This window comes from Cyprinus carpio, unplaced genomic scaffold, assembly GCF_018340385.1.
Source record: "Cyprinus carpio isolate SPL01 unplaced genomic scaffold, ASM1834038v1 S000006580, whole genome shotgun sequence".
Taxonomy (NCBI): Eukaryota; Metazoa; Chordata; class Actinopteri; order Cypriniformes; family Cyprinidae; genus Cyprinus; species Cyprinus carpio.
Window position 1 is genome coordinate 260,726 of NW_024879235.1, and position 27,408 is coordinate 288,133.

At 39.6% G+C, this 27,408-nt stretch overlaps 2 protein-coding genes across 2 annotated transcripts; both read right to left on the reverse strand.

Moving 5' to 3' along the window:
• Nucleotides 1-6,728: 6,728 nt before the first annotated feature.
• LOC122144037 (E3 ubiquitin/ISG15 ligase TRIM25-like) lies at nucleotides 6,729-10,862 on the reverse strand. The gene is made up of 4 exons (XM_042754675.1): nucleotides 10,290-10,862; nucleotides 7,400-7,495; nucleotides 7,087-7,320; nucleotides 6,729-6,740 (listed from the first exon to the last, which is right to left on the reverse strand). The coding sequence occupies exons 1-4, from the start codon at nucleotides 10,860-10,862 to the stop codon at nucleotides 6,729-6,731; spliced, it is 915 nt and encodes a 304-aa protein (XP_042610609.1).
• A 12,446-nt stretch (nucleotides 10,863-23,308) lies between these two features.
• LOC122144039 (gastrula zinc finger protein XlCGF8.2DB-like) lies at nucleotides 23,309-26,965 on the reverse strand. The gene is made up of 3 exons (XM_042754677.1): nucleotides 26,880-26,965; nucleotides 26,388-26,624; nucleotides 23,309-24,207 (listed from the first exon to the last, which is right to left on the reverse strand). The coding sequence occupies exons 2-3, from the start codon at nucleotides 26,461-26,463 to the stop codon at nucleotides 23,438-23,440; spliced, it is 846 nt and encodes a 281-aa protein (XP_042610611.1). The 5' UTR covers nucleotides 26,464-26,624; nucleotides 26,880-26,965; the 3' UTR covers nucleotides 23,309-23,437.
• Nucleotides 26,966-27,408: the final 443 nt, after the last annotated feature.

Here is a 27,408-nt window from a genome sequence, read left to right on the forward strand (position 1 = left end):
TGGAAATGATGGAGGCGGTCCTTGTGGAGCGCCGGTGAATCATTAGTTGAGAGCTCACGCAGAAGCCTCAGATTAAACTAATAATAGAGATCGGAGTTTGCGAGTGTGGTGTGCCAGATCAACTGGAGAGATCCAAAATATTTTTACAGATTCACATTATTCACATTCACATTTCTTTCCCCAGGCAATCTACCTCATGAACAGTTAAATGTTCCACACTTATGCAATAAAAATGTGCAATATCCTTATATTTATTTGTTACCCCTCCATCCAAGTACATCCCTGCATCTCACTCTGTTCTATTCCATTATCATCTATAGCACAACTGTTCATACAATTAATTTATTTATTTTGTCTGTGTGTTGTTGTCTCTGTGTGCTGGAAGCTTGTGTCACTAAAACAAATTCCTTGTATGATCAAGCATACTTGGCAATAAAGCTCTTTCTGATTCTGATTCTGATAACACATTCCTTTTCATAACTAAGTAACGCAATTAGTTACTTTTTTTTTAAGGGAGTAAAGCAATATTGTAATGCGTTACTTTTAAAAGTAACTTTCCCAACACTGGTCAAGACCATATAAACCGAAACCATATCAAGACCAGACCAGAGTGTGTTGAGACCAGTCTTGACCACTACAATACCTTCAAGCCCCTGTTTGCTTATAAAGAACTGTAGGTTATTATATGTCTGAGTTTTCATTCAGGTCCTTTGGTGTCTGTGACAGGTTTTTGGAAAATTTTGACTCTTAAATTATGAGTAAAGTATCATCAATGCAGCGGATCAGTCCTCCGATCACTGTTGAGTTCAGTGTTTGGACTCCAGAGACGGACATATTATCGAGAGACACAACCTCTGCAGCTCTAACACTGGATTGGATCACATGTGCTTTGATAACCAATCACATTACAGCCTTAATATCACTGAATTTCAGTTTCGCAACAGTCAGTCACTGTTTGCAGATACCAGTGAAATCAAGTGCTGTAAGCTGAATCCTACCTGTAGAAAAAATGTGTGTGAATGATTTTATAAAAAGCATGTTTGGGAGTGGAAACTCTGAAAATAGATCAATTGAAAATGGATGTTTGATGGCAAACATGTTGAAGAGTAGCTGACAGGCTATTGATTCATTAAATGATAAGCTGTTTTCCCACAAAAGCAGTTTATTCAGTGTAGAGTCACAGTGTTACACTTTTCTTCTCTAATCTTGGAGGCTCGTCTTAAGGCAGTTTTGTGGGCCCTTTTCACAGACTGTGATGATGTGTGTCCACAGTAACTGACATTGTAAATATACCAAAGTTCTTTATATTTCCATTTTTTAAACTTTAATGTTCAGTCTATAAAGTCTATACTTTGTGTTATTTTACCTTAGCATTAAATTATAGTAAATTAGTTAAAGGGGTCATATGAAGCTGCTAAAAAGAACATTATTTTGTGTATTTGGTGTAATGAAATGTTTTTATGTGGTTAAAGGTAAAAAAAAAAAAAACACATTATTTTCCACATACTGTACATGATTGTTTCTCCTCTATACCCTGCCTTCTGAAACACGCCGATTTTCACAAGACTCAGCTCTCTGAAAAGCGAGGTGTGCTGTGATTGGCCAGCTATCCAGTGTGTTGTGATTGGCCAAATGCCTCAAGCGTGAGACCGAAATGTTACGCCTCTTAACATACTGTGATGCCCTGTCCGGCCGGAGCGATGAGACAAATACTTAAAACCCATTATAAACTTGATATAAACATGTTTTTTTAGTCATGTTTTCTTTTGGAAGGCAAAAACAAAGTAGTTTCATTTTCTCAACAAAACAGTGTCACACACCACGGCCTTGAGTGAGCAGAGGCCGGAGGTCTAGAGTGAGCCCCGGCTGGCTTGAGATAGCAGAAGCGGGCGGCTTGAGAACGGTGTGGCAGGAGGATTCTACAAAGGAGTGTACCTTGGTCTTGCAGTAACCACATGTGACGACCCCGTGCTGGACTCCGCTTCGTCCACGGTGAAAGCCAGTTCGGTGATCCACAGTGCAAAGTTGATGTATTTCCTCAGCGACCAGCACAGATCAGCTCCAGGCATGACGAAGCAGATATTGTTCTCTTTTGGAAGGACAAAGAAAGTAGTCTCGCTTTCACAGTGAAACACACAGCGTCTATACGACATGGCGGCGGCGGCAACAATACTACAATGAGAATAAAAGGTACGCCATCTTTCTTTGCATGAACATTTGGGTGGTGTTATGCAAATCTTCCCCCATACTGACGTAGAGATGTGGGGGGTGTTAGAACGAGCTGTTTCAGGAGGGCATGGATGAGTCTCAACTTTTATAAAGAATATCTCTTTGCATTTGAGACTTTAGTCTTTGCAGCTTCACAGATCTTCTTTATTCACCAAGAGCTTGTAACACTCCAAAGAGAAAGGAAAATTTGAAATTGCATCATATGACCCCTTTAATGCTGCTGCATGAGTGTCTCTAAAACTATGGCTGAGGGAGTGACTGCAGATTTGAGCTCTGTCTTCTGAGCAATTTAATCAATCTCTCCACATTCTTTCCTCTTTTGCAAGTGTATTTATTTATTTATTGTATATATATATATATATATATGTATATATATATATATATATATATATTATATATATATATATATATATATATATATATATATATATATATTGTTGGTATTGGAGGAAATGTGAAACTTATATTTGTTGTAGTTTCCATTCACCTCTATAGAGGTTTACCAGCTATGACGACTAACGGACCACAGAAATGAGACGAGGGTCAATCCTCCATTTGCTGAAGACATTTTATCTGTGACTTGTGAGTGTCTCGTTGGCCAGAAGTGCTCAATAATTCAATAACTGATCCAAGGTCATTGACTGGTAAAAGATTCCCTGAATGCCAGGCTGAATCAGAGATGAATGTGAACACTGGCAAACAGACAGAAAAATCTCAAAACTTGCTTGCAAAAATGCTTTATTGGCTTTATTGGCCACACAATGTCAAAAATGTCAGGTTTTACTATCCTTGTGAGGACATTTAGTCCACAGCATATTGTTTATCTGAACCACACACAGTGAACAGTTTAGCTGACTTTAGCAGTCTTTATGTGTGTTAAACTCTGTCAGCATTTTCATGTAGCTGAAGAGGTAAAAGTGGTGCCTGACCTACAAACACAACCACGATTCAGACATCAGCTTTGGACACATACACACTTTGCATGTTGTCCATTGTGAGGACATTACGAGAGAGACTCACTTATAGGCAAGCCATTCATTTCAGTCCATTTCTTTACACAGTTAAACAAGACTGAAGAATAATAAGAACACAGAGGAGAAGAGAAGTGAGAGGAATATTGTTAGATGTGACTTCAGGAAGTGGACATTGAGAATAAAACTACTATATATATGAAAAGCAACACAAATAACACACAACACACTCTCACATCACAAGACACTTACGAATCTCCCAGAAAATAATGCAGTTTCATTCTGCCAAAAGTGGAATTGGCTTCAAAGTTGGGAAAGACATCCCCTAACAGCATCCCAGGCATCCTGCAGCATCTGTCTGTCTCTCTGTCTCTGTGTTGCATGCTGGGAAGTGCGGTTTGGTAATTTGGTAATTACATACTAAACCCTAAACTGGCAATAATGTAAGCCACATGGAGGCTAGACGACTGGGATTCATTGTATTGCATTAATACAAAGCAAAATAATATAAAGATTTGTAATACAAAGTATTTTCCAAAACTGAGTTTTATTAGTGTTTTTGTGGCATGACGGTGAGGGCGGGAACATACAAACCCGATTCCAAAAAAGTTGGGACACTGTACAAATTGTGAGTAAAAAAGGAATGGAATAATTTACAAATCTCATAAACTTATATTTTATTCACAATAGAATATAGATAACATAATCAAATGTTGAAAGTGAGACATTTTGAAATGTCATGCCAAATATTGGCTCATTTTGGATTTCATGAGAGCTACACATTCCAAAAAAGTTGGGACAGGTAGCAATAAGAGGCCGGAAAAGTTAAATGTACATATAAGGAACAGCTGGAGGACCAATTTGCAACTTATTAGGTCAATTGGCAACATGATTGGGTATAAAAAGAGTGTCTCTCAGAAGTCAAGATGGGCAGAGGATCACCAATTCCCCCAATGCTATGGCGAAAAATAGTGGAGCAATATCAGAAAGGAGTTTCTCAGAGAAAAACTGCAAAGAGTTTGAAGTTATCATCATCTACAGTGCATAATATCATCCAAAGATTCAGAGAATCTGGAACAATCTCTGTGCTTAAGGGTCAAGGCCACAAAACCATACTGGATACCCGTGATCTTCGGGCCCTTAGACGGCACTGCATCACATACAGGAATGCTACTGTAATGGAAATCACAACATGGGCTCAGGAATACTTCCAGAAAACATTGTCGGTGAACACAATCCACCGTGCCATTTGCCGTTGCCGGCTAAAACTCTATAGGACAAAAAAGAAGCCACATCTAAACATGATCCAGAAGCGCAGGTGTTTTCTCTGGGCCAAGGCTCATTTAAAATGGACTGTGGCAAAGTGGAAAACTGTTCTGTGGTCAGACGAATCAAAATTTGAAGTTCTTTTCGGAAAATTGGGATGCCATGTTATCCGGACTAAAGAGGACAAGGACAACCCAAGTTGTTATCAGCGCTCAGTTCAGAAGCCTGCATCTCTGATGGTATGGGGTTGCATGAGTGCGAGTGGCATGGGCAGCTTACACATCTGGAAAGGCACCATCAATGCTGAAAGGTATATCCAAGTTCTAGAACAACATATGCTCCCATCCAGACGTCGCCTCTTTCAGGGAAGACCTTGCATTTTCCAACATGACAATGCCAGACCACATACTGCATCAATTACAACATCATGGCTGCGTAGAATAAGGATCCGGGTACTGAAATGGCCAGCCTGCAGTCCAGATCTTTCACCAAGAGAAAACATTTGGCGCATCATAAAGAGGAAGATGCGACAAAGAAGACCTAAGACAGTTGAGCAACTAGAAGCCTGTATTAGACAAGAATGGGACAACATTCCTATTCCTAAACTTGAGCAACTTGTCTCCTCAGTCCCCAGACGTCTGCAGACTGTTATAAAAAGAAGAGGGGATGCCACACAGTGGTAAACATGGCCTTGTCCCAACTTTTTTGAGATGTGTAGATGCCATGAAATTTAAAATCAACTTATTTTTCCCTTGAAATTATACATTTTCTCAGTTTAAACATTTGATATGTCATCTATGTTGTATTCTGAATAAAATATTGAAACTTGAAACTTCCACATCATTTCATTCTGTTTTTATTGACAATTTGTACAGTGTCCCAACTTTTTTGCAATCAGGTTTGTATGTGATGTAGCCACGTGCACTTACCACGTGCACATGCTAGTCTCATTCTAGCATTTAATACCGAGGAGGACTCTAGCCTACAAGAGTCTGAAGGACTGAACTAGGAAGGATCCAGCCCTCTCTTTGAGAAACACCCACTAACATCTCACTGTTACTGATTTATCATGCAGCTCAAAGCATTATGGTTAGAATCTCTCGTCAATCTATTCTGATTCATCAGCACAGTTTCACTGATCCATTATAAACCCAAAACCCAGGATAGAGCGGCTGAGTGAATGTGGTCTGGACTGTGTGGATGAGGCTCATTGTGTCAGAGACGCTGTAGAAGGACAGAGTTCCTGCACTGTGATCCACAAACACTTCTATTCTACTGCTGGTGGACTTCACAGAGAGATCAGTCTTTATCTTATTGTGTGAAAAAAACCAACCCCCACCAGATCAGTACAAGCTCCAGGACTGATCATTACATCCAAACAAACTCAAATAACCCCATCCCTTCCTGCTGATGCTCTTATATAACACTGATATAAACACAAAACCAGATTCACCAGCACTCCACTCAATCTCCCAGTAACAGCGTCCACACACACTCTCTCTACACAACACCTGAAACCAATCATCAAATCTGTCTGGATGATCAGGATACGACTGGACTGTGCCAGTGTTAGTAATCACTCCGTTGTTCTCAGACAGACGGAGGTATTTATTCACTGTGTTCAGATCCAGAGTGAGCTGATGGGAATCTGATGGAGATAAAACACAATCAGAATCAGGAATTATGAATCTGTTTGATCTTTTCATGTAGCTGAACTCTTCATGTTCAGTGTATCATCAGTGTCTCAGTACAGATGAACAGATATCTGTGCACATCATCATCTACATCATCAATTATAAAACTCTACTTTCTCCTTCTACAGGAAGAACATGAACACACTCAGAGAGTTTTTCTGCTGGTATTCTTACTGACTTACATTGTAGGAAGTCCTTCCTGGTTCTGGAAACAATGTTGGTGAGTGTGACTGTGGAAATCAACAGACATGAACAGTGTGATTCTCACGATCCTGTATCTATTCCTAAGGCATTTCTAATATGATGTTCTCCATGATATGAGATGATGATGGACTGGTTTCTGAGAGCAGATGAATCTCCAGGACTTTACCTCTGTCTGAGATCTTCTTGAGCTCCTCTTTGCAGAAATCCTCCAGTTTGTCTCTCAGCTGATGGACAGATTCTCTCAGAGCATCAGAAGAGAAGAGAGAACTGAAGAGATCATCATTTACATCTGTAGATTCAGGAGGTGCTGAGAGAGACTGGAAACTCTACAGAAAACACAAATCAAACTCATCAGCTCCACACTTCACTCAATAACCTGCAGGAACATCAGATTTGTCTTCAATGTTCTTTAGTAACTCAATCCAGCACTTTCACAGCACTAGCTTCATTCTTCTCATATCCATTACATCACATTAGAGCTACAGATTCTAGTATTTGTCACTTACACTATATGTGAACTTTTTAGGAAACGGTTTTGATGATAAAACATCTGCTTAGAACATAAATGTCTGTCTAACAAGAAGCATTACATCAATGGAGTCTCAATGTAGGGTTGAGTAGATTTGCTCAGAAAAAGCAGCTCAAAGGTACGATTAGATTGAACATTATTGATAACTTTCACTCAAGTCCACTCTGACCCTGTTCTTATAGATCTGTGTTACCTGCAGGAACTGGATGTGATCCTGTGTGTGTGAAAGCTGCTCCAGCTCATCGTCTCTCCTCCTCAGATCATTGATCTCCTGCTCCAGTCGCTCCAGTCGTTCTTCAGCTCGACTCACTGCAGTCTTTTCCTGATCTCTGATCAGTCGTATCACCTCAGAGCAACTTCTCTCAATGGAGCAGATGAGCTCAATAAAGATCCTCTCACTGTCCTCCACTGCTGTCTGTGCAGAGCGCTGTTAGGACACACAGTGATTCAGCTTCAGTGAGTCTGAACTGAGACGGAGACAAACTTCTCTTCTTCTCCAGACTCACCTTATGAGACTCCACAGTCTCTCTCAGCTGCTGAAGATCTTTCTCTCTCTGCTGGATTCTCTGCTGGAGCGTCTGCTGCGTCTCCTTCAGCTGCTTCTGCAGGACAATTGGCATTAATGGAAGTGCATTAGCATGGTTTAAATCATACTTATCTGACCAACATCAATTCATAGCAGTGAATGAAGAGGTATCATATCGATCAAAAGTGCAGTATGGAGTACCTCAAGGCTCAGTACTAGGGCCATTACTCTTCACGATCTCTGGAAGTTTCTAGTGTGTCTAGTAAGAGCTTGATTAGCTGGTTCAAGTGTGTTTAATTATGGTTGGAGCTAAACTCTAGGAACGAGTTTGGAGCAGTAGGGTCAAATTATTTTTTATGTTCTTTATTAACATTTTATTTACTTTATAATGCTGCTGTTTGCTGACATTATGTCTGTGGTCAAAAATTAAAATGACTGATGCCTTGGCGCAGCGCACACACGCAAAGCTCAGGATATGACAGATGCGCGCGAAGGCTAGAAAGGATACATTTGGCTCTACTGGGCATGCGCACATAACTACAGCATCATTTTTGTCATACTGTACAACATTAATTAGTATTTCATTATTGTAAAGGGTAAGTTTAAGGTTGGGGTATGTGTAGACATTAATAAAACACAATCTAACAGGTAGAAAATTTTATTAGAAACATCTAAACTTTTCAGAACGCAGCAAGTGCACCACTGGTCATGTGACAAGAATCAAAGAATCAGCTTCATCCTTTCCCATAGCAAAATTGAAAGCTAAGCCAAGATGGAGAAACAGCTCATCATAACTGTACAAGGATAGCCATTTTTTTAAATGAATTTATTAGCAGAGCTACTGCAAGGGATTTTTAGTACTGGAAATCCATTTATCTTTTGCTGAAACTTCTGCGTCTTCATGGAGAGCAGGTCATGGTTGCTTAGCAATGGCAGACGCCACTGGAGCGCAAGCATAGAGCGCAGGCTACAGTGTGCTTTGGAAAAAATGGAGAAAGCGGCGCGCCTAATGTTTTCCACACATTTTCAGGCGCGACATGCAAATGTGGTTTTGTTTTGATGGAGAAAACAAATTTTGCTGGACTTGGTCGAGAACAACGAGAACATTTGGCGAGTCCAATGACCGAGTCTGAGACAAGTCTGAGGGCAAACACCAACAAGTCTGAGACAAGTCCGAGACGATAGAAAAATGTCTTGAGTCCAGACTCGAAGCTGAGATCTGACTCGAGTACTACAGCCCTACCGCTGCGTTCTCAAAACTCTGGCAATTTGATAATACCTAGAATATCAAAATCCACTGCGGGTGGCAGATTCTTTTCTATTTTTGCGCCTAAACTCTGGAATAACTTACCTAACATTGTTCAGGAGGCAGACACACTCTTGCAGTTTAAATCTAGATTCAAAACCCATCTCTTTAACCTGGCTTACACATAACACACTAATATGCTTCTAATATCCAAATCTGTTAAAGGATTTTTAGACTGCATTAATTAGGTAAGCCTCTCAAAAATATATCTAAATTACGGCCTATGCTCTCAATGTCAAATGCAGAAATGTTAATCCATGCGTTTATGACCTCAAGGTTAGATTATTGTAATGCTCTATTGGGTGGTTGTTCTGCACGCTTAGTAAACAAACTCCAGTTAGTCCAAAATGCAGCAGCTAGAGTTTTTACTTGAACCAGGAACTATGATCATATTAGCCCGGTCCTGTCAACACTGCACTGGCTTTCTATCAAACATCGTATAGATTTTAAAATCTTGCTTATTACTTATAAAGCATTGAATGGTTTAGAACCTCAGTATTTGAACGAGCTCTTGTAACATTATAGTCCTCCACGTCCGCTCCGTTCTCAAAACTCTGGCAATTTGATAATACCTAGAATATCAAAGTCAACTGCGGGCGGCAGATCCTTCTCCTATTTAGCGCCCAAACTCTGGAATAACCTACCTAACATTGTTCGGGAGGCAGACACACTCTTGCAGTTTAAATCTAGATTAAAGACCCATCTCTTTAACCTGGCTTACACATAACATACTAATACACTTCTAATATCCAAATCCGTTAAAGGATTTTTAGGCTGCATTAATTAGGTAAACCGGAACTAGGAACACTTCCCATAACACCCGATGTACTTGCTACATCGTTAGAAGAATGGCATCTACGCTCATATTAGTCTGTTTCTCTCTTATTCCGAGGTCACCGTAGCCACCAGATCCAGTCTGTATCCAAGTCAGAGGGTCACTGCAGAGACAGATCCCCTGTAAAGACCTTGTCTCAGACGACCACCGGGACAAGACCACAGGAAACAGTTGATTCCTCTGCACAATCTGACTTTGCTGCAGCCTGGAATTGAACTGCTGGTTTCGTCTGGCCAGAGGAGAACTGGCCCCCCAACTGAGCTTGGTTTCTCCCAAGGTTTTTTTTCTCCATTCTGTCACTGATGGAGTTTTGGTTCCTTGTCGCTGTCACCTCTGGCTTGCTTAGTTGTGGACACTTCATTTACAGCGATATCATCGACTTGATTGCAAATGATTGCACAGATACCATTTAAACTGAACTGAGCTGCATGATGACATCACTGAATTCAATGATGAACTGCCTTTAACTGTCATTTTGCATTATTGACCCACTGTTTTCCTAATTAATGTTGTTCAGTTGCTTTGACGCAATCTTTTTTGTTAAAAGCGCTATATAAATAAAGATGACTTGACTTGACTTGACTAAGCCGGAACCGGGAACACTTCCCATAACACCCAATGTACTTGCTACATCGTTAGAAGAATGGCATCTACGCTAATATTAGTCTGTTTTTCTTCACATATGAAACTAGTGTCAGCAATATTTCATCAGTGTCTAGTGTTAAATACCTGATTCTCTGTCCACTGTGCTGCAGCTGATACAGTGTCATGGTTTTTATGTTCATCCATCGTACACAGCACACATATACACTTCTGATCAGTGAGACAGAAAACCTCAAGGAGCTTCTCATGTTTCTGGCAGATCATCTCCTGCAGTCGTCCAGTGGCTTCAATCAAACTGTGTCTCTTTCCTTTAAACAAACTCTCATGTTGTTCGAGGTGATTCTGACAGTAAGAGTTCAGACACAGCAAACAGGACTTGACGGCTCTGTATTTTCTTCCAGTACAGACGTCACACTGAACATCTCCAGCTCCAGCAGGAACCACACTTTGAAGTTTAGTCTTCTTCAGTTTCTCCACCATTTCAGCAAACACCACGTTCTTAAATAAAGCAGGTCTTGGACTGAAGGTCTGTCTGCACTGAGGGCAGCTGTAGACTCTCTTCTCATCCTCTTCATCCCAGCAGTCTGTAATGCAGCTCATACAGTAACTGTGTCCACACTGGATGGTCACTGGATCCTTCAGGAGATCCAGACACACCGGACACAAGAACTCATCCTGAGAAAATCTGGCTTCTGCCATTTTAACGCTTGAATACAATGACACAAACACACAACAGCTCAGCTACACTTCAGTTTCTCTTTCCCTGAACTCATGTGATTCCTGTTTCCTGGTTCTGTGTTTGAGTGACGTGTGTAAAACAGATTCCTCATTCCTGAGTTTAGTTTCGACACACATGACTGTTATTAAAGTAAACACACAGACCATGACGACTTGTTTAAGGTGTGTTTAATTTAGTATCAAACTAAACTTTGTAGGAAAGTGACTCTCCTAGACTAGAAATAGGAAACCCTGATAATGAAATGTCTAATAGTAATTTTTTTATGACTTTGAATAAATGTATATATTTATTTGCATTCATGTCCAACCGTTTAGTCATTGCTGCTACTATTCGTCCAGCCAGTCACTACTGAGCTGTAAATGTAGGCCTATAATGTATTTTAACGAATTTTAATATAACAAATTTTAATTGTTGGGGATTTTAACATTCATGCTAAAGAATTTTTAGGTCTTATTGAGTCGTTTAATTTAGCACAGTGTATGGATAGCCCCACACACCAGCAAGGACATGTGTTAGATTTGGTTTTATCATGTGGTCTACCTGTCTCTGACATTGAAGTACTGTATGTGTTGCCTCTTTTTCTGACCACATGCCTGTTTTATTTCAAATATGCTTCTCTCGTATCCCTAAACCGAATGTCCCAACACGTCGTTCTCAGACAATTAGCCCTGTAATTGCTGAGCTGTTTTCAGATTAATTTAATAGCATCGATGGGGATTATTCAGTGTCTTGCTGTAGTCTTAATACTGATGATTTTTTTGTTTTACTCGACCTGTCAAAATATTTTGGATATAGTTGCTCCAGTCAGGACTGTCCAGCTTAAACCTAAAGTTCAGCCATAGCTGAATGACATCACTCGTGCTGTCAGAACTGAGTGCAGGAGGGCTGAACTCCGGTGGAAGAAAGATAGGTTGCAAATTTCTCTAAACATCTTAAAAGACAGTTTGCACAAATATTTAAAAAAAAAAAAACTGTTAAATCTGAAAAGTCTAAGTATCTTTCAAATATGATTTATAGTAACTCCCATAAGCCTTGTGTTTTGTTCAACACTATTAATGCTGTTTTAAATACTCCCCAATCTTCCTGCCTCCAGTCCTTTCTGCTGTTCCATCTGTTTCTACTGTGTGCCCTGCTGTCTTTGATCAGTTTGAGTTTGTATCCCTTGCATCTTTACGAGAGATTCTTTGTAAAATGAAACCATCTTCTTGTAGCCTGGACATTATTTGTCCTCAAACTCTAAAAAAGGCTTTTGAAACTATTGCATCCAAAATTCAGTCTATTTTAAATAGCAGTCTTGTGTCGGGAGTGGTACCTCAGTCGTTTAAACTTGCGATTGTGGAACCAGTGATCAAAAAACATAATTTGGATTCATCAGTCCTTGCAAATTTTAGGCCCATTTCAAAACTACCGTTTCTTTCCAAAATACTGGAGAAAGTTGTATTCACACAAATTTACTCATTTTTAAATTTACATGGTCTCCATGAGGTATTTCAGCCTGGTTTCAAATCCCTACACAGCACAGAGACAGCCCTATTGAAAGTTTTTAATGATCTGCTTCTTCCCACTGACTCGGGTGACTATGCTGTTCTCAAAACTATTACACTCTCTCTTTTCCATTTGTTAGATCTGAATTTGGTAAGAAAGCTTTTGTGTATGCAGCCTCGTCTGACTGGAATCACCTTCAATCGAAATTTAAAGAAGTCATTTGGCAAATGGAAGATAATTCAGTGAAATGTAATTGTTTTAAGTGTTTTTAGTTTGTTCATACTGTGTAAGTCTGTGATGAAACTTATTGTATTTGCTGCTCATCTTAAACAAATCACACCAGATAAATATAATTATAATCACAAATATTATTATCATTATAAATAAACATTAATATTATGCTCTTAGATCTCACAGCTGCATTTGACACTGTAGACCATAACATCTTGATCTCTCATATGGAGCATTGTGTCAGCATTAAGGGTACTGTGTTGGAGTGGTTTCGATCATATTTGTCTGGCAAAAGCTTTTCTGTTCGCCTTGGGGATTTTATGTCCTCTTCTGCGTGTTTCTTTGTTTGGGGTCCCCCAGGGCTCCATTTTGGGACCTATTCTATTTTCTTTATATATACTTCCTCTAAGATCCATTTTCAGGAAGTATAATATTTGGTTTCATTGTTATGCAGATGATACACAATTATATCTGCCATTGAAACAAAAACATCCAAATTCTATAGCGCCACTTTTGTGTTGCCTTGAGGAAATTAAAGCCTGGATGGCAGTAATTTTTTTTTTTTTTTTTTTTATTTAACGAGGATAAGACGGAAGTTATATTGTTTACTCCAGGGGGTGTTTGTGGGTCTCTTGACCTGGATCTAGGTGTTTTAAAACCATTTGTGAACTTGGGTGTTTTAATGGATAATGATTTTAAACTGGATAAACAGATTAATGTGGTAATTAAATCTAGTTTCTTCCAGCTGAGGCAACTTTCTAAGATTAAATCTTTTCTGAGTTTCAAAGATTTTGAATGAATTATACACATTTTTATTTTGTCCTGTCTCGACTACTGTAATGCACTTTATGTAGACATTAGTCAGGCCTCTCTCACCAGACTGCAGATGGTTCAGAATGTTGCAGCTCATTTGCTAACGGGAACACGAAAGCGGGAACATATTTCTCCCATATTGGCCTCTCTTCATTGGCTTCCTGTCTGTTTTAGAATTTATTTTAAGATTTTAATTTTAGTTTTTAAATCATTGAATGGTCTGGCACCGACATATATCTCATACTAAATACAGCCATATTCTCCATCGAGGGGACTTAGGTCCACTGACTATTCATTGTTAGTTGTCCCTCGTGTCAGGCTGAAGAGCGGTGGCGACCGTACGTTTGCAGTGGTGGGTCCTAGACTTTGGAATAATTTGCCTTTACATGTTAGAAAGGCCTAAACACTTACTGTTTTTAAGTCTAGCTTAAAAACCTATTTTTATAGTATGGCGTTTAACACTGTGTGAGAGCTGCTATTTTATTTTATTTTATTTTATTCTGTAATCTTTTTTTTTTTTTTTTGTATTCTATTTGTCATATTGCCTTATTCGTGCTTGTCCAGCACTTTGGTAAACACATGTTGTTTCTAAAAAGCGCTTTATAAATAAACTTTGACTTTGACACTTCTGATCTCCTCATGTTCTCACAGCACGTCTTATCAATTAATTAGCATAAACTGTGACTTATATTATGAATTTATATGCATGGAGAAATTATAGATATATTTTTATTGTCTGAGAAATATTACTGCACACAGTTAAAGTATTTAACATAGAAAGTGCTGCTACTCTTCGGCATCTAGAGTAGCACAGAAGCAGTCATAAGTAGCACAGGTATATTTGTAGACAACAATACATTGTATGGGTCAAAATTATACATTTTTCTTTTATGCCAAAAATCATTAAGATATTAAGTAAAGATCATGTTCCATAAAGATATTTTGTAAATGTCCTACCGTAAATATATCAAAACTTCATTTTTGATTAGTCATATGCATTGCTAAGAACTTCATTTGAACAACTTTAAAGATGATTTTCTCAATAAAAAATTTTCTCAATATTTTTTTTGCACCCTAAGATTCCAGATTTTCAAATAGTTGTATCTCAGACAAATATTGTCCTCCTAACAAACCATACATCAGTGGAAAGTGTATTTATTCATATAAATAATAATTAATAATAATATAAATAAAATGTATTTCTATAAATCTCAATTTCGAAAACCTGACCCTTATGACACAATTGGCTTTGCATGATGAGGTCTCAGTTTATCTCCTCACTATGATAATTTCTGGTTTCTCCAGTTTCTCCTGTGTGAAAGCAGAGCGCTGGAGGTGATGAAGCTCCGTCCACATGTTGGGAAGTGGTACAGTTTCTCTCCAGTGTGAACTCTCTCGTGTACCTTGAGGTTCCCCGAATAACTTAAACTCTTGTTGCAGTACGAGCACTTGCTGGGTTTTTTGCCCGTATAGACTTCCTGATGTTCCTTCAGATATCTGGCTCTAGAGAAGCTGTTCCCGCACACCGAGCACACCTGAGCTTTCTCTCCGCTGTGCATCTTCTGGTGCTCCTTCAGATAACCCAGCTGTGAAAACATCTTTCCACAGAAGGAGCAGAGGAAGAGCTTCTGGTGGATTTTCTGGTGTATCTTCAGGTGCTTTGCTGAGATGAAGCTCTTTCTGCACCGATCGCAGCCGAAGTCATTCTCCAGAGTGTGAGTGCTGGTTGTTTCTGAGTATCATAGCCTGTGTGAAGCTCTTCCCGCATTCGTGACACATGAACGGTATCTCTCCGGAGTAAATCCGCATGTGGTTCTTTAAGTGTCCCTTGTGGATGGTAATATATTCACATATATGTGAGACACTGTTGAATATATTGAAATAAATATATTTTGAATATTTTAATTCTACACAATATAGGTTTACGGTTTAAAGCTATTACATAGTACATATATATATATATATATATATATATATGTGTGTGTGTCCAGACAGCTGGTATGTTAGCTAACAGTTTGACCAGACTATCACGTGAAGTAGCCTATCTAGCCTGTTGAATCCCTGCTAGTTCTATCTTAAGTAATTCACAAAGAAGTTGAGACCAACTTCTAGGAAGGATATTACCAAGATTCCCGAGAATTTTAGGTTTACCCCCAACCCCCGTAGTGGAGGCAGTAGAGGAGGCAGTGGAGGAGGCAGTTAGGGTGCCAGTAGAGGATGGGTCCATGAAAGAGACTGTGGAGGACACCATAGAGGAAACAGTGGAGAACCCACTGGAAACAGGGAAAAAGAGAGGGTTAAGTAGAGCAGCCACCTATAGGTGCTCCTTTAAGAAGGAGTGGTCAACCTGATGGCCATTCATCACAATGGGAACCACCAGCTCTTTTTACTGGTGCTCAGTCTGCAGACAAGTGAGCTCCTGTGTCCATCAGGGTGTGAGGGACATAAGCAGGCATGTGGAAAGCAAGGGACATCGAACCAAAGAACAGGCTCTAAAATCAGCCAGCAGTGTGGCACAGTTCTACACACCAGCAACTTCTGTTGGAGGCATGAGTGTACAAGAGGCCAAGGTACATAGCAAAGGAAAACCAAAAGGCTGTTGGCAATGTTTGATAAATTGCATTTTCCTTTAAAATTGTCGGTCATATTACACTTAACACTTATCTAATGCTTCATGAGTTATTTAATTTCTGTTGCAGACCAGGAGGGCTGAGGTGAAGGTTGCCATTGCAATGGTGCAGCACAATGTTCCATTTGCCGTTGCTGACCATTTCAGCCCCTTGTACAAAGAATGTTTTAGAGACTCCCCCACGGCTCAGAGCTTTAAGAGCTCAAGCACCAAAATAACGTGCATCATAAATGAAGCAGTGGCACCTCATTTTAACAAGGAACTGGTGATGAAGATGAGAGAGAATTCCTTCACACTTGTCACAGATGGCTCAAATGATACTGGTATGAGTTTAACAACTACCACTTATTTGTATTTTTTATCCATTTCTACATGCACACTCATACAATTTTTGAACAACATGTTGGTTTAGTTATGCACTTTATTGTTACAGGTCTAGAGAAGATGAATCCCTTCACAGTATGAATATTTGACAGCAACAAAGTTGTGCACAGATTCTTTGATATGTGCACCACAAGTGGGCGGAGATGTGGAACTGCTGAAGTTATTTATAAAAAAATCAATGACACCCTGCAGGAAAGCAACATCCCTGGGAGAAACTGTGTAGGTCTCTCTATTGACAATGCTCCTGTAAATACAGGTGCCAACAATTCAATTGCAGCCAGGTGCCAACAATTCAATTGCAGGGAAAATGGCAGCATTTACATACATGGATGCCCCTGTCATATATATATATTTTTTTTTTTTTTCAGAATTTTGTGACTTCCATGACAGTGAGTAAATGGAAATGCTGCTGCACATTTCAGTGCGATGGTTAAGCCTGGAGAGGTGTATTACCTGAATTCTGCGACAGTATAGGCCACTTACCAGATATTTTAAATCTTTAAGTATGTTGCTTATTTCATTGACAGTAGTACAGGTGCATTACACCAAACTAAATATATATTTTTAAGCACAATCTGTTTTTATTTACAGATGAGAAACAACCAAGGTTTAGAAGGCTGGTGGATGCTTTTTCCAAGCCCCTGACTGAAGTTTACCTCCTTTTCTATCAAGCGATGCTGCCAATGTTCTCCACACTGAACCTCAGGTCTTCCATCTTACAGCTCCATGGAGATAACATGCAAGGGTTGGCCATCCTGCTGCTTATTTGTTATTGGCTGATATGTCCTTTTTCAAGTAATACATGGAAATCTTTTATGAACTACATGTCATGATTCTGCCCTCTTGTCCTTGATTTTCTCTGGTCTTGAGGCAGGATCATGACAGACCCGTGTTTTGTGTGCAAGCACATGGCCTTGTCTTTGGGTCATGTGCTTGTTGTCTCGTTCCCTTGCCCCGCCCCCTTGTTATCCTCGTTTTGTCATTATTGCTTTACCTGTGTCACCTGTTATGTTATCATTAGTCTCCCTATTTCAATCCCCTTGTGTTCGCTTTCTGGTGCGGTTCATTGTTACACATTGTTGAAGCTGTGGATTGTATTGCTGTTGTGTGATAACCAGAGTAGAGTGAAGAGTCTTTTTGTTTTACTGTGTGATTTCAGTCTAGTCAGAGTCTTGTTAAGTGTTTGTCTTTTCCCTAGTCGTTGTTTTCCCCCTCGTGGGTTTTGTTTTCCCTTTTGTCAGTAATAAACCTTGTGCGTAGTGCATCCTGTCTGCGCTTGAGTTCATCCCCGCATCCCCGTGACAGAATGAACCGCCAAAGAATGAACCCAGCAGACAGGATGTCCTCCCAACCCCAGAGACAATCAGAGTTCCGGAAACAATGCTGGTTACTGTCCCCCACCGACAAGAGGAGGGTCAACCTTCCATTCTCGTCCCAGAGTGAGTGGATCCTGAGGGAGTATGCCCGACTCTGGGAGAGTTTCTCCCAGGAGGAGCCGCAGGTTTCCTTCTCGAGATCCCCACCTTCTGCGAAGCTGCGGTGATCTCAGAGGGCCATGTCCTAACCGTGGCAACTCTGGGGGATCAGGCTCATCCCTCTTCGAATCCCGAGGCATCTTCTGCACCTATCAGTCTCTGCAAGAAACGTGGTAGACTGATCTCGTGGGAGTCTGCCTCGGAGTCCTCAGCAACGGAGTCAACCCTGCCTGAGACTGTCCTTCCACTACCAGTCACGGCTCCTGCTGAACCTCCCCAACCAATCACAGATCCGGCTATTGCCTCTGCTCCGCGGCCAAGGAGAAAGAGGAGGAAGAGGGGTGCTCTCTGTCCTTCGTCCCCATCTCCCCCTGAGTCCGCGATGGCTCCCCAACCCGCCACTGTAACCGAGAGCGTTGTTTCTGAGCCTGCCGCTGTAAGCACAGTTCCAGAGGTTGCTGAAGGGAAGGCTGTTCTGAAGACTGCGGGAGAGACTGTTGTTCCTGAAACTACCGCAGTGAGGGAGGTTTCCGAACCAGTAACCGAGAGAGCAGTATCTGAGTCTGCAGTCGTGAGAGCTGAGGAGAGAGCCGCGGCCGATTCTGCTGCTAAAGCAGTGTTACAGTCTGTTTCAGCTTGTCAGGAGTTGCCTGTCGTCATTGCTGCCAAGACCCTGTCGGAGTATTTGTCACGCCTTGTCAAAATCCTAGAGGTTCCTGTCAGACCTGTCTTGTCCCCAGACCCTGTTCCTAGAGCTCCAGAGAGCGCTGACCCCAAGCCGGCCGCAGAGAGTGCTGACCCCAAGCCGGCCGCAGAGAGCTCTGTTCCAGAGTCAGCTTCTATCGACGCCGCTACAGAGGCAGAGATGCCGAGTGTTGATTTGGTGTGGGGAAGCATCGACTCTGGGTCTGCTTCTGCGAGCCCAGCCCCTTTTCCCGCTCCACAGTTGCCCGCTGTACCCCCTGTCACAGTACAACCCCGGACTGTTTCTCCCAAGCTCCCTTCCCACTCTACGCCACCCAGACCTGCCCGGACCACTCGTCATCAGCCATCATCCCGTCAACCTAAGACCTCCGCTCCACCCATCCACCATGGACTTCCCCCACGAACTTTGTTGTCCCGCCTCCTCCCCTTCCTTGTTTGTTATTTCTGATATGTCACCCGAACCCTGACGTAGTGTATTCTTGTTTACCTTTATTGTTATTTGTCATGTTTTGTTGGTTTGTGTCTGTGTCTCAGTCAGTCATGTCCCGTGTTTGATGTCCCCTTGAGGAGCGTCTGGAAGCCGCTCATTAAGGGAGGGGTTCTATCATGATTCTGCCCTCTTGTCCTTGATTTTCTCTAGTCTTGAGGCAGGATCATGACAGACCCGTGTTTTGTGTGCAAGCACATGGCCTTGTCTTTGGGTCATGTGCTTGTTGTCTCGTTCCCTTGCCCCGCCCCCTTGTTATCCTCGTTTTGTCATTATTGCTTTACCTGTGTCACCTGTTATGTTATCATTAGTCTCCCTATTTCAATCCCCTTGTGTTCACTTTCTGGTGCGGTTCATTGTTACACATTGTCGAAGCTGTGGATTGTATTGCTGTTGTGTGATAACCAGAGTAGAGTGAAGAGTCTTTTTGTTTTACTGTGTGATTTCAGTCTAGTCAGAGTCTTGTTAAGTGTTTGTCTTTTCCCTAGTCGTTGTTTTCCCCCCCTCGTGGGTTTTGTTTTCCCTTTTGTCAGTAATAAACCTTGTGCGTAGTGCATCCTGTCTGCGCTTATTTTTTAAATTTACTTAACTCTACACTACAAATTTGCAGATGACAAAGTTCATCATGAAACTGTTTGCGAGGTTCATTAAAGCCGTTAGCACTACAGGACCGACAAGTCCATGACATCCTCTACATGGACCCACTAAACCAACTTCCAGGTAAAACTTCCAAGTCTCACATAAGGAGCTAGACCTGTACTTTTTGGGAATATTGTTACTGAGCGAGTTGGGTGATATCTCTGTTATGGAAAAGACATAAAATGTATGTAGGCATACAATGTATATGTAGTCTATGGGTAAAATAGCATGCTTACATAGAGGAATACCTTCAACCACTTGCACTTATTGTGCATATCTTGCTGAATATATGTGCACTTACTGTTTTTCTAGTTTTGAGTTAAAGTGCTGATTGCCAGGTAAAATTCCTGTGTGTCTACCTGGTGCATTTGGCGAATAAAAAGTGATTTTTAATCTGATATACTGTTTAAACTACCTGGACTTAACTTGCTTGATCTCTTTTTGTTCTCTGTCTGTCAGGAGAAAAACAAAATATTGGCTTCACCAACAGAGCTACCCTCAACAGGCTGCTTGAGGCTGGAGACATCACACCTCAGGAGGTGCAGCTATTCCAGCAGGCAGCATTAGCGTTTCTGGTCAGGGCTGTGGAGTATGGAATCAAAACTCCCCCTGAAGGAGGCCCTGCTGAAGCATGCTCAATTTGTTGATGTGCAGCAGAGGACGAAGTGTGGGGTGGAAGATGCCCTATACTTCGTAGACAGGCAAGGGTTTCACATTTTCTAAGATTTCAACATTTAATACTTTAAGTTTAATTTGGACCATGGTCACAAAACAAATACTTAATCTGTTTTTACACATGGTGCTCTTTTTAGAATTCAGGAACTACTTCCTTTCAATGGGCCAGAGGAACAGTACAAGGTGAGTGAGGAGTTCTTGGAATATCAACTCATGGATATTCCCATGCCACAAGATCCCACCACCTTTAACGTTGACGAGTTTGGGGGGAGTATGTCCTCAATCAACTGCAAAGTAAGAAATATTTGGCGTCACATGACATACACACAACTGAAATCATAAAAGCAAAGCATTTGAGTAATAGAGGCTCTTGGTTCCTTTTTTCAAAGGTGACTGGTTTGAGCCAGTTTGGGAGGCTTTCTAAAATAGCTGCATTGGTGTAAGTGTTCCCTCATTCAAATGCCGACGCTGAGAGGGTTTTCTCCATGGTGGGATTAAACAAGACCAAAACCAGGAACAGCTTAGCACTTGATGGAACCCTGTCATCCATCATGACAGTAAAAATGGCTGGCCTGGAACCACAGTGCTTCAAATGGGAGCCACCAACCCCTGTGCTGAAGGCCTCAAAACCAGCTACCAACACCTACAATAAACAACACTGACCATTATCTCTCTCACACACACACACAAATAAATGCTGAATTAAATAAATATTATTTTATTTGTAAGATTATGTGTCATTTATGAGATCAGACACCCATCCCCATCAAACCCCTACCGCCGTCGCAGCCGCCGCTAAAATCTCACTCTGAACTCCGTTCAAAACTTGAGAGCCCTGCATACAACTCTTCATGACACTTTCTGACATGTAACTGACATGTTTCTGTTCAATATTTACTTTACAGAAATGGTTGAGTGTTTTTAGAAAAAGACCGTTTCACAACTGTTAACTTATACATGCTAACTATATAAGAGGTAGGCTAGCTCTTATTAAAGTTAAACTAAATTAAAATTAAATGTATGCATTTAGCAGACACTTTTATCCAAAGCGACTTACAGTTATTTACAATTTTTACCTATCGTGTACCCAGGGAATCGAACCCCCAACCTTGCACTTTTTAACGCAATGCTCTACCACTTGAGCTACAGGAACACTTTTAAAGTTTGGGCTTTTAACCACATCTTATGTGTAAATGAGCGGTTTTGATAGCTTTGTAAATGTTTTACTGGTAATTTATCAGTATGGACGTAAGCTAATTAATATAACCAAAAAGTCAGCACTGTAGAGTCTATTAGTGAAGTCACTTGCATGCAGGTTAAAATGGGCTGAAACTATTTCAAACACGTTTTGATATTTCATTGTACACAAATATTGATAAAAATTGTACTGTGATTTCAGGAGCATCAGAAAAAACCCTCTAAAACTGAGGGGAAGTTCCAAGAAAATTTCTAATGGTCGCTGCTGACAGAGATATGGCAAACATAGGTAATCTGAAAAAGCTTATTAAATAACTTCATATGCATTTCTAGATCTGTAAAATCTAAAAATGTTAATTCTGGTATCTTAGCTTTTTCCACATTACTATTTCTCATATCTGCATTTCACCTATGCTCTAGTTTGTTTATTTCTAATAAACCAGACATTGTATACTACATATTGTTGGCTCCGTGACAAATTGTTCCTTTATTTTTCCATGCTGATGGCCATTCTGCAGAGCTGGAGCGGATCTCCTGTTGAAGAACATCTCCAAGGTGCTATGAACCATCTGACTAGTAAGTAGTAACATTCAAAAGATTATCTAATATTAAATAATAAATAAAATATTTCCTGTATGTCCTACAAGGTCATCTTGTTTAACTCTGCACTGAGGACACTTTATACACAACAGTCCACAGAGGGGTCCAACATAATTTGAAATGAGACAAAGATGATAAAAAAAATCCTTGAAATTAAAATTAATAACAGTAAGACAGAACGAGAGTACTGCGAATGTGCCTCACTTCAAACTGTAATGGTCTGTAAAGGTTATCATCTGCCAAGCTGGATGGATGCTGAAGGTGATTTTTTTTTAAGCTGATAAAATTAAGGAAAGAAGGCTACCTCTTTAATTTAAGAGAATAAGCTCAATATTGCAGTTTTATTTTTTTTATTTTGTTGTTATTTCCCAGCATGATTTGCATATGGCTGAACGTGGAGAGTAAATATTGAAATGAAGTGCTATTTTATATGTTTTTGAGTGAAGGGAAACATCTTTTAATGTTTAATGTTCAGTTATGACATTTGAAAGAGTGTCTGTTATGTTGAAGTTTCAGAAGAGAAGAGCTCATGGTTAGGTTAATGCATGCGCTACACTATGAGACGTGTTCAGTGAGCAGCAGCTTTACTAATATGCGTTCACACTTTGATGTGAAAACATAAAACTATTTTATTTAGCAAAAAAGCGTTTGTCTGATTGGCTGAGAGCAGCCCGTGCTCGTGTACTTCCGGGTGTTGCGCCAGCGGAGCAGCGGCATTCAAAAGCAACTGATACAAAAACAAATCACAACAGTAACAAACATACTGTTTCCCTGTAACAGCAGAAAGCAGACTGTGTGTTTGAAGTGTGTCACCAGGTGTGTTTGATTTATTAAAGAGACATGCTGGGGACTCCAGGAACATGGATGGGAACCACTGACCAGAAAACGACAGAGAAGTGAGACTGATCAGAAAACATCGTACAGATGTTTTCATCAACATTGTAAGAGCTGACTTAAACACCATAGCACTCTTTAGGCTCTTAATGTTATTAGGAGGGAAGAATTCTCAGATCTCAATGCTTCTCCTTTCAAACACTTTTGATTCATTGAATTGGTAATGATATACATGAAGAAATAAGAGAAGGGTAGCATACACAAGTAGTTTTATTCATTTAAAAGTGTTACTCCTGAATGTTAAGGATAAGCATCCTTTTACAGACACAGACATGTTTTAATTATTTAATACATTGATCTACGATTGAAATGGTAAGAACTTCACTGCAGGAAGTGTGTTTTAGTGAAGGACATATTCAGCCCTGAGGGAAAACCTTGAGCTGAGGAGCCACTCTGGAGCATGAATCTCCCTAGCGGCAGGTATTTATTATGTATGAAGGACTTTAGATGTCTTCTTAGATCTTTCATTGTATGGAAACTCCTCCCGCATGGAGGGCAGTGAAACGGCTTCACTTCTCTGTGAACGATCTCGTGTGATTTCAGGTGTAATGCCAAATTAAAACCCTTCCCACACTGAGGACAGATGTAGGGCTTCACATCAGAGTGAGTTTTTAAGTGATAATTGTAGTATGTTTTACGTCTAAACCTCTTCCCGCACTGCTGACATGTGAAAGGTTTCTCTCCGGTGTGGATTTTCACGTGTGCTGACAGGCTTGTTCTGTGAGTGAATCTCCTTCCACAGTGAGTGCACTTGAACGGCTTCTCTCCGGTGTGGATCCTGACGTGATCCGTAAGGCTTCCTTTGTATTTAAACAGCTTTCCGCAGTGAGTGCAGGAGAAAGGCATCTCTCCGGTGTGGATTCTCATGTGTTCCATCAGGCTTCTTTTACACGTGAAACTCTTTCCACACTGACGGCAGGTGCACGACTTTCTTTTTTGTGACACTTTCTTTTTAGAAGAGTTTTTATTCAGTTCTTCTTCACTTTCTATTTCATCTTCACTCAGTTCTTCACCTTCCTCTTCCCATTCACTCTGTTCTTCACTTTCTGTTTCAGCTTCACCCGTTTCTTCACTTTCCTCTTCCATCAGGTCTGAAAAAAAAAAATAAGTGGTTAAAAATGTCATTTTTTACATGCTTTGTTAACATTCTCATTTTTATTGTTGTTTTAGGTAACAGAAAATATTTTAAACATATATTTATTCCATAGTAATACTGTGATGCTAAAATACTACACAAAACAAACTGCCATAACTGAAGACTACATGTTAGAAGAAGAAAAAACAGTTATCCAATTCATTCCAAATGATGGAAATGCACAGAAAGAGATTAGACTTAGAGAGATAGTTCAGCCAAAACTTAAAATTGTCATCATTAGCTGGCATGTTGTTCCAATCCTGAATGAGTTTTCTTTCTTCTGTCGAGTGTACATGAAGATATTTTGAAGTTTGTTAGTCAGCAAACAGTTTCAGTTCCCATTGACTTCCACTGGATTATTTATCTTGACAGTGTAAGTCAACGGGAAGGAACTGCTTGGTTATCAAAATTCTTCATAATGTCTTGTGTTGTTGTTACACAGAAGAAAGTATTTCAGGTTTGGAAGGACATGAGTAAATGATGACAGAATGATCGCTGTCTTTTAAAAGACCCTTTATTCTGTGGCTCCCTCTCCTGGACAACATCAGTATTACAGACTTCATCTGTCAGAAAGAAATGCCTGATAATATTTGCTGTTTGTGGAAATTCATGAACATATATATTTTAAAAAAATATATAAACATAACATTTATATTTTAATACATATCATTTATTTATATAATAATGTACACTGCACCTAAAACATTTAATTGCAGAAAAATATATACGTTTGTAATGAACATTAATGGAGCAACAGATTTTGTGTGTAAATAAATCATTCAAGTTTATCTTGTTCAAAAATCATATAAATATATGAGGTGGCCTTTTACCCCACACACAGTATTGATACAAATACTTCGGCTAAAATTATGTGTTTTTTTTTTTTTCTTTAGCAAAGTTTGTATTATTTTCTGCTTATTCTGACAAATAAAATATTTTTTTTTCTTTTGTTCAGTGAATATACTGTCATTTAAATATGTTAATATTAAAATGTATTTTAAAATACAGAAACAAAATCATTTGAATAAATAAAGATTCTGAAAGCATTGAAGGAGATCCAATAATAATTGAATATATATTTACAATAGTAACAACAAATGATATTTTCTTATATGATATTATTAACATCATGTTTTTAAATATGATGGTTTCATTCTAAACATGGTGATTGTCTCTAATATGGATATTAAACATTATATGATATTTACCTTCTGAATCTAACCATGTCATGTCAACAAATGGAAAAGTCAGCCATCTATTAATTATCATGTTAATTACTGTGTCTTTAGCCCCAACAGCAGGGGCGCTTTTTACCCCAAATATCATACTTTTACATATTCTTTCGTTATTTAAAAACTGTTGCTTCAATTATCTTAAACAAAACTGAAAATCGTTAAGAAGACCTTTGTCCCAAAATGCATGTATTAATTTTAGTAATTCTAATTTGCTACTTAAATCGCCTACAACATTTTTAAAAGCATAAAATATTAGATCAAGTAAGCACAGAATCATCTTTGCACTGCACGTGCATCTTGAAAAGTGGATGTTTTGGAAAGTGCTACGCCTCGTTTTTGTGCCATCTAGCGGTTTAGAGGAAAATTATATCAAAGGCGCCTTTAGCCCCGTTGTGCCCTATCTTTATTCCGTTCTTTTCTTTATAATAAAACAAGAAATACACAGGCCATTTTATTTATTTATTTATTTATTTTTAACAAACACCCTTAATATAACTGGATTGATATTTGATATGTGATGCTGTTCTGTTGGTTGTAAACGCCGCTGCGGTGAGTTTGAGATGTGAAAGTAACCAAAGCTGAAACACAAACTGTACCGCGCTACAGCAGACAGATGCTCTTTACTCTCTCACAAACACAGATTCAGTGATCCTCACAGTCAATGCATTTGCTACTGGCCTTCGATCATATTCTGCCATATAATAACCGCAAAAGAAAGTTATGCACGTGCTTTAGAGATCGCGTGTTCATGCGCTGCTATCGTTGTGCTGACTGTTTCGGCGAACCGACACTTATGATCCATCAAAAAAAAAAAAAACAGGAATGATAGATTAAATAAATAACTGCCAGTTTCTGTGACACAGATGATCTGGTGAACTGCTGAAGAATCAAAGACTCAAACCTTTCTGTCCGCCGCTTTCTTCGTCTGTGGTTCCGCGTGTTTCTGGATCTTCACGCTCCTCTTTAACAAACTCCATCTTCACAGCCGTGTGTCTGAGAGCTCCAGCTGTTCTGCCTGCTTTCCTCTCTCTGAATGATCAGACAGCGGGGTTTCTGCATTTACAGCTCGATGCTGTAGGAGTGGCTTCCTGAAGATCGCGAAGCTCCTCGTCAATTATTTATTAAGAAATAACGTCTTCTGACATGAAGAAATAACAAGAGTTATGCAAAGCTAAACAATCTAAACTAGAGAAAACGTGCTGAATCACTTACATTCAGTGGAACTACACTTACTAAGGAGACATTTAACAAACTGCATCTAAGCTGTAACACAAAAACATTATACATTTCTACTTACTAACTCCTTACATTATACTAAAGGAGAGAGAGATCCTCACTCAGTGAAGGGGAACTCAGTCAGAAACACTCAGAAACTGCCTTCACCTCATCTCACCTTATTCCTGAGTTTCTGGAGCGCAGATATCCTGCGGTTCTTCTCTTCTGTGAAGCAGACGCTCTGTCTGAGGAGTTCAGAGCATGCGTTTCATTCCATTAGAGTTAAAAGGCTGGAGCAAATGGGAAAACTGTGGCACAAATATGTAGAATAAGGGAGCAAAAATATGTGAAAAGTATAAATGTAAACAAAGTCATTTGAACAAAGGGTCTATACCAAAAAAAAAAAAATGTGTTTAAAATAAAGCAGCCTGTATTATTTCTCTTCATGTATGTCATCATTTTTACTAAATCCAGTTTGATTACTTCACAATGAACAGATTTATGCTTATTTTATGCAATTCGAAGAGCTTAAATAGATTCTGAAAATATGAGTATTTGAATTAAATCAAATAGTTGCAAATAGTTAATAATAAAGCTTGCCATGGTTTTTTTTTTTGCAGGCAGAAATCTGTTTCATGTATGACTGACAAATATGCATCACATTAAATGTAGCAGTTTAAAACTCCAAATGGATGGAATATTATATG

Coding starts and splice junctions, on each gene's coding strand:
- LOC122144037 (XM_042754675.1), bottom strand. CDS start 10,862: ATGGCAGAAGCCAGATTTTCTCAGGATGAGTTCTTGTGTCCGGTGTGT. Junction 7,496..10,289: donor CACAGTGGACAGAGAATCAG/GTATTTAACACT, acceptor ATTGTCCTGCAG/AAGCAGCTGAAGGAGACGCA. Junction 7,321..7,399: donor AGACTGTGGAGTCTCATAAG/GTGAGTCTGGAG, acceptor GTGTCCTAACAG/CGCTCTGCACAGACAGCAGT.
- LOC122144039 (XM_042754677.1), bottom strand. CDS start 26,463: ATGGAGTTTGTTAAAGAGGAGCGTGAAGATCCAGAAACACGCGGAACC. Junction 24,208..26,387: donor AGAAAGCGGCGGACAGAAAG/GTTTGAGTCTTT, acceptor TTTTTTTTTCAG/ACCTGATGGAAGAGGAAAGT.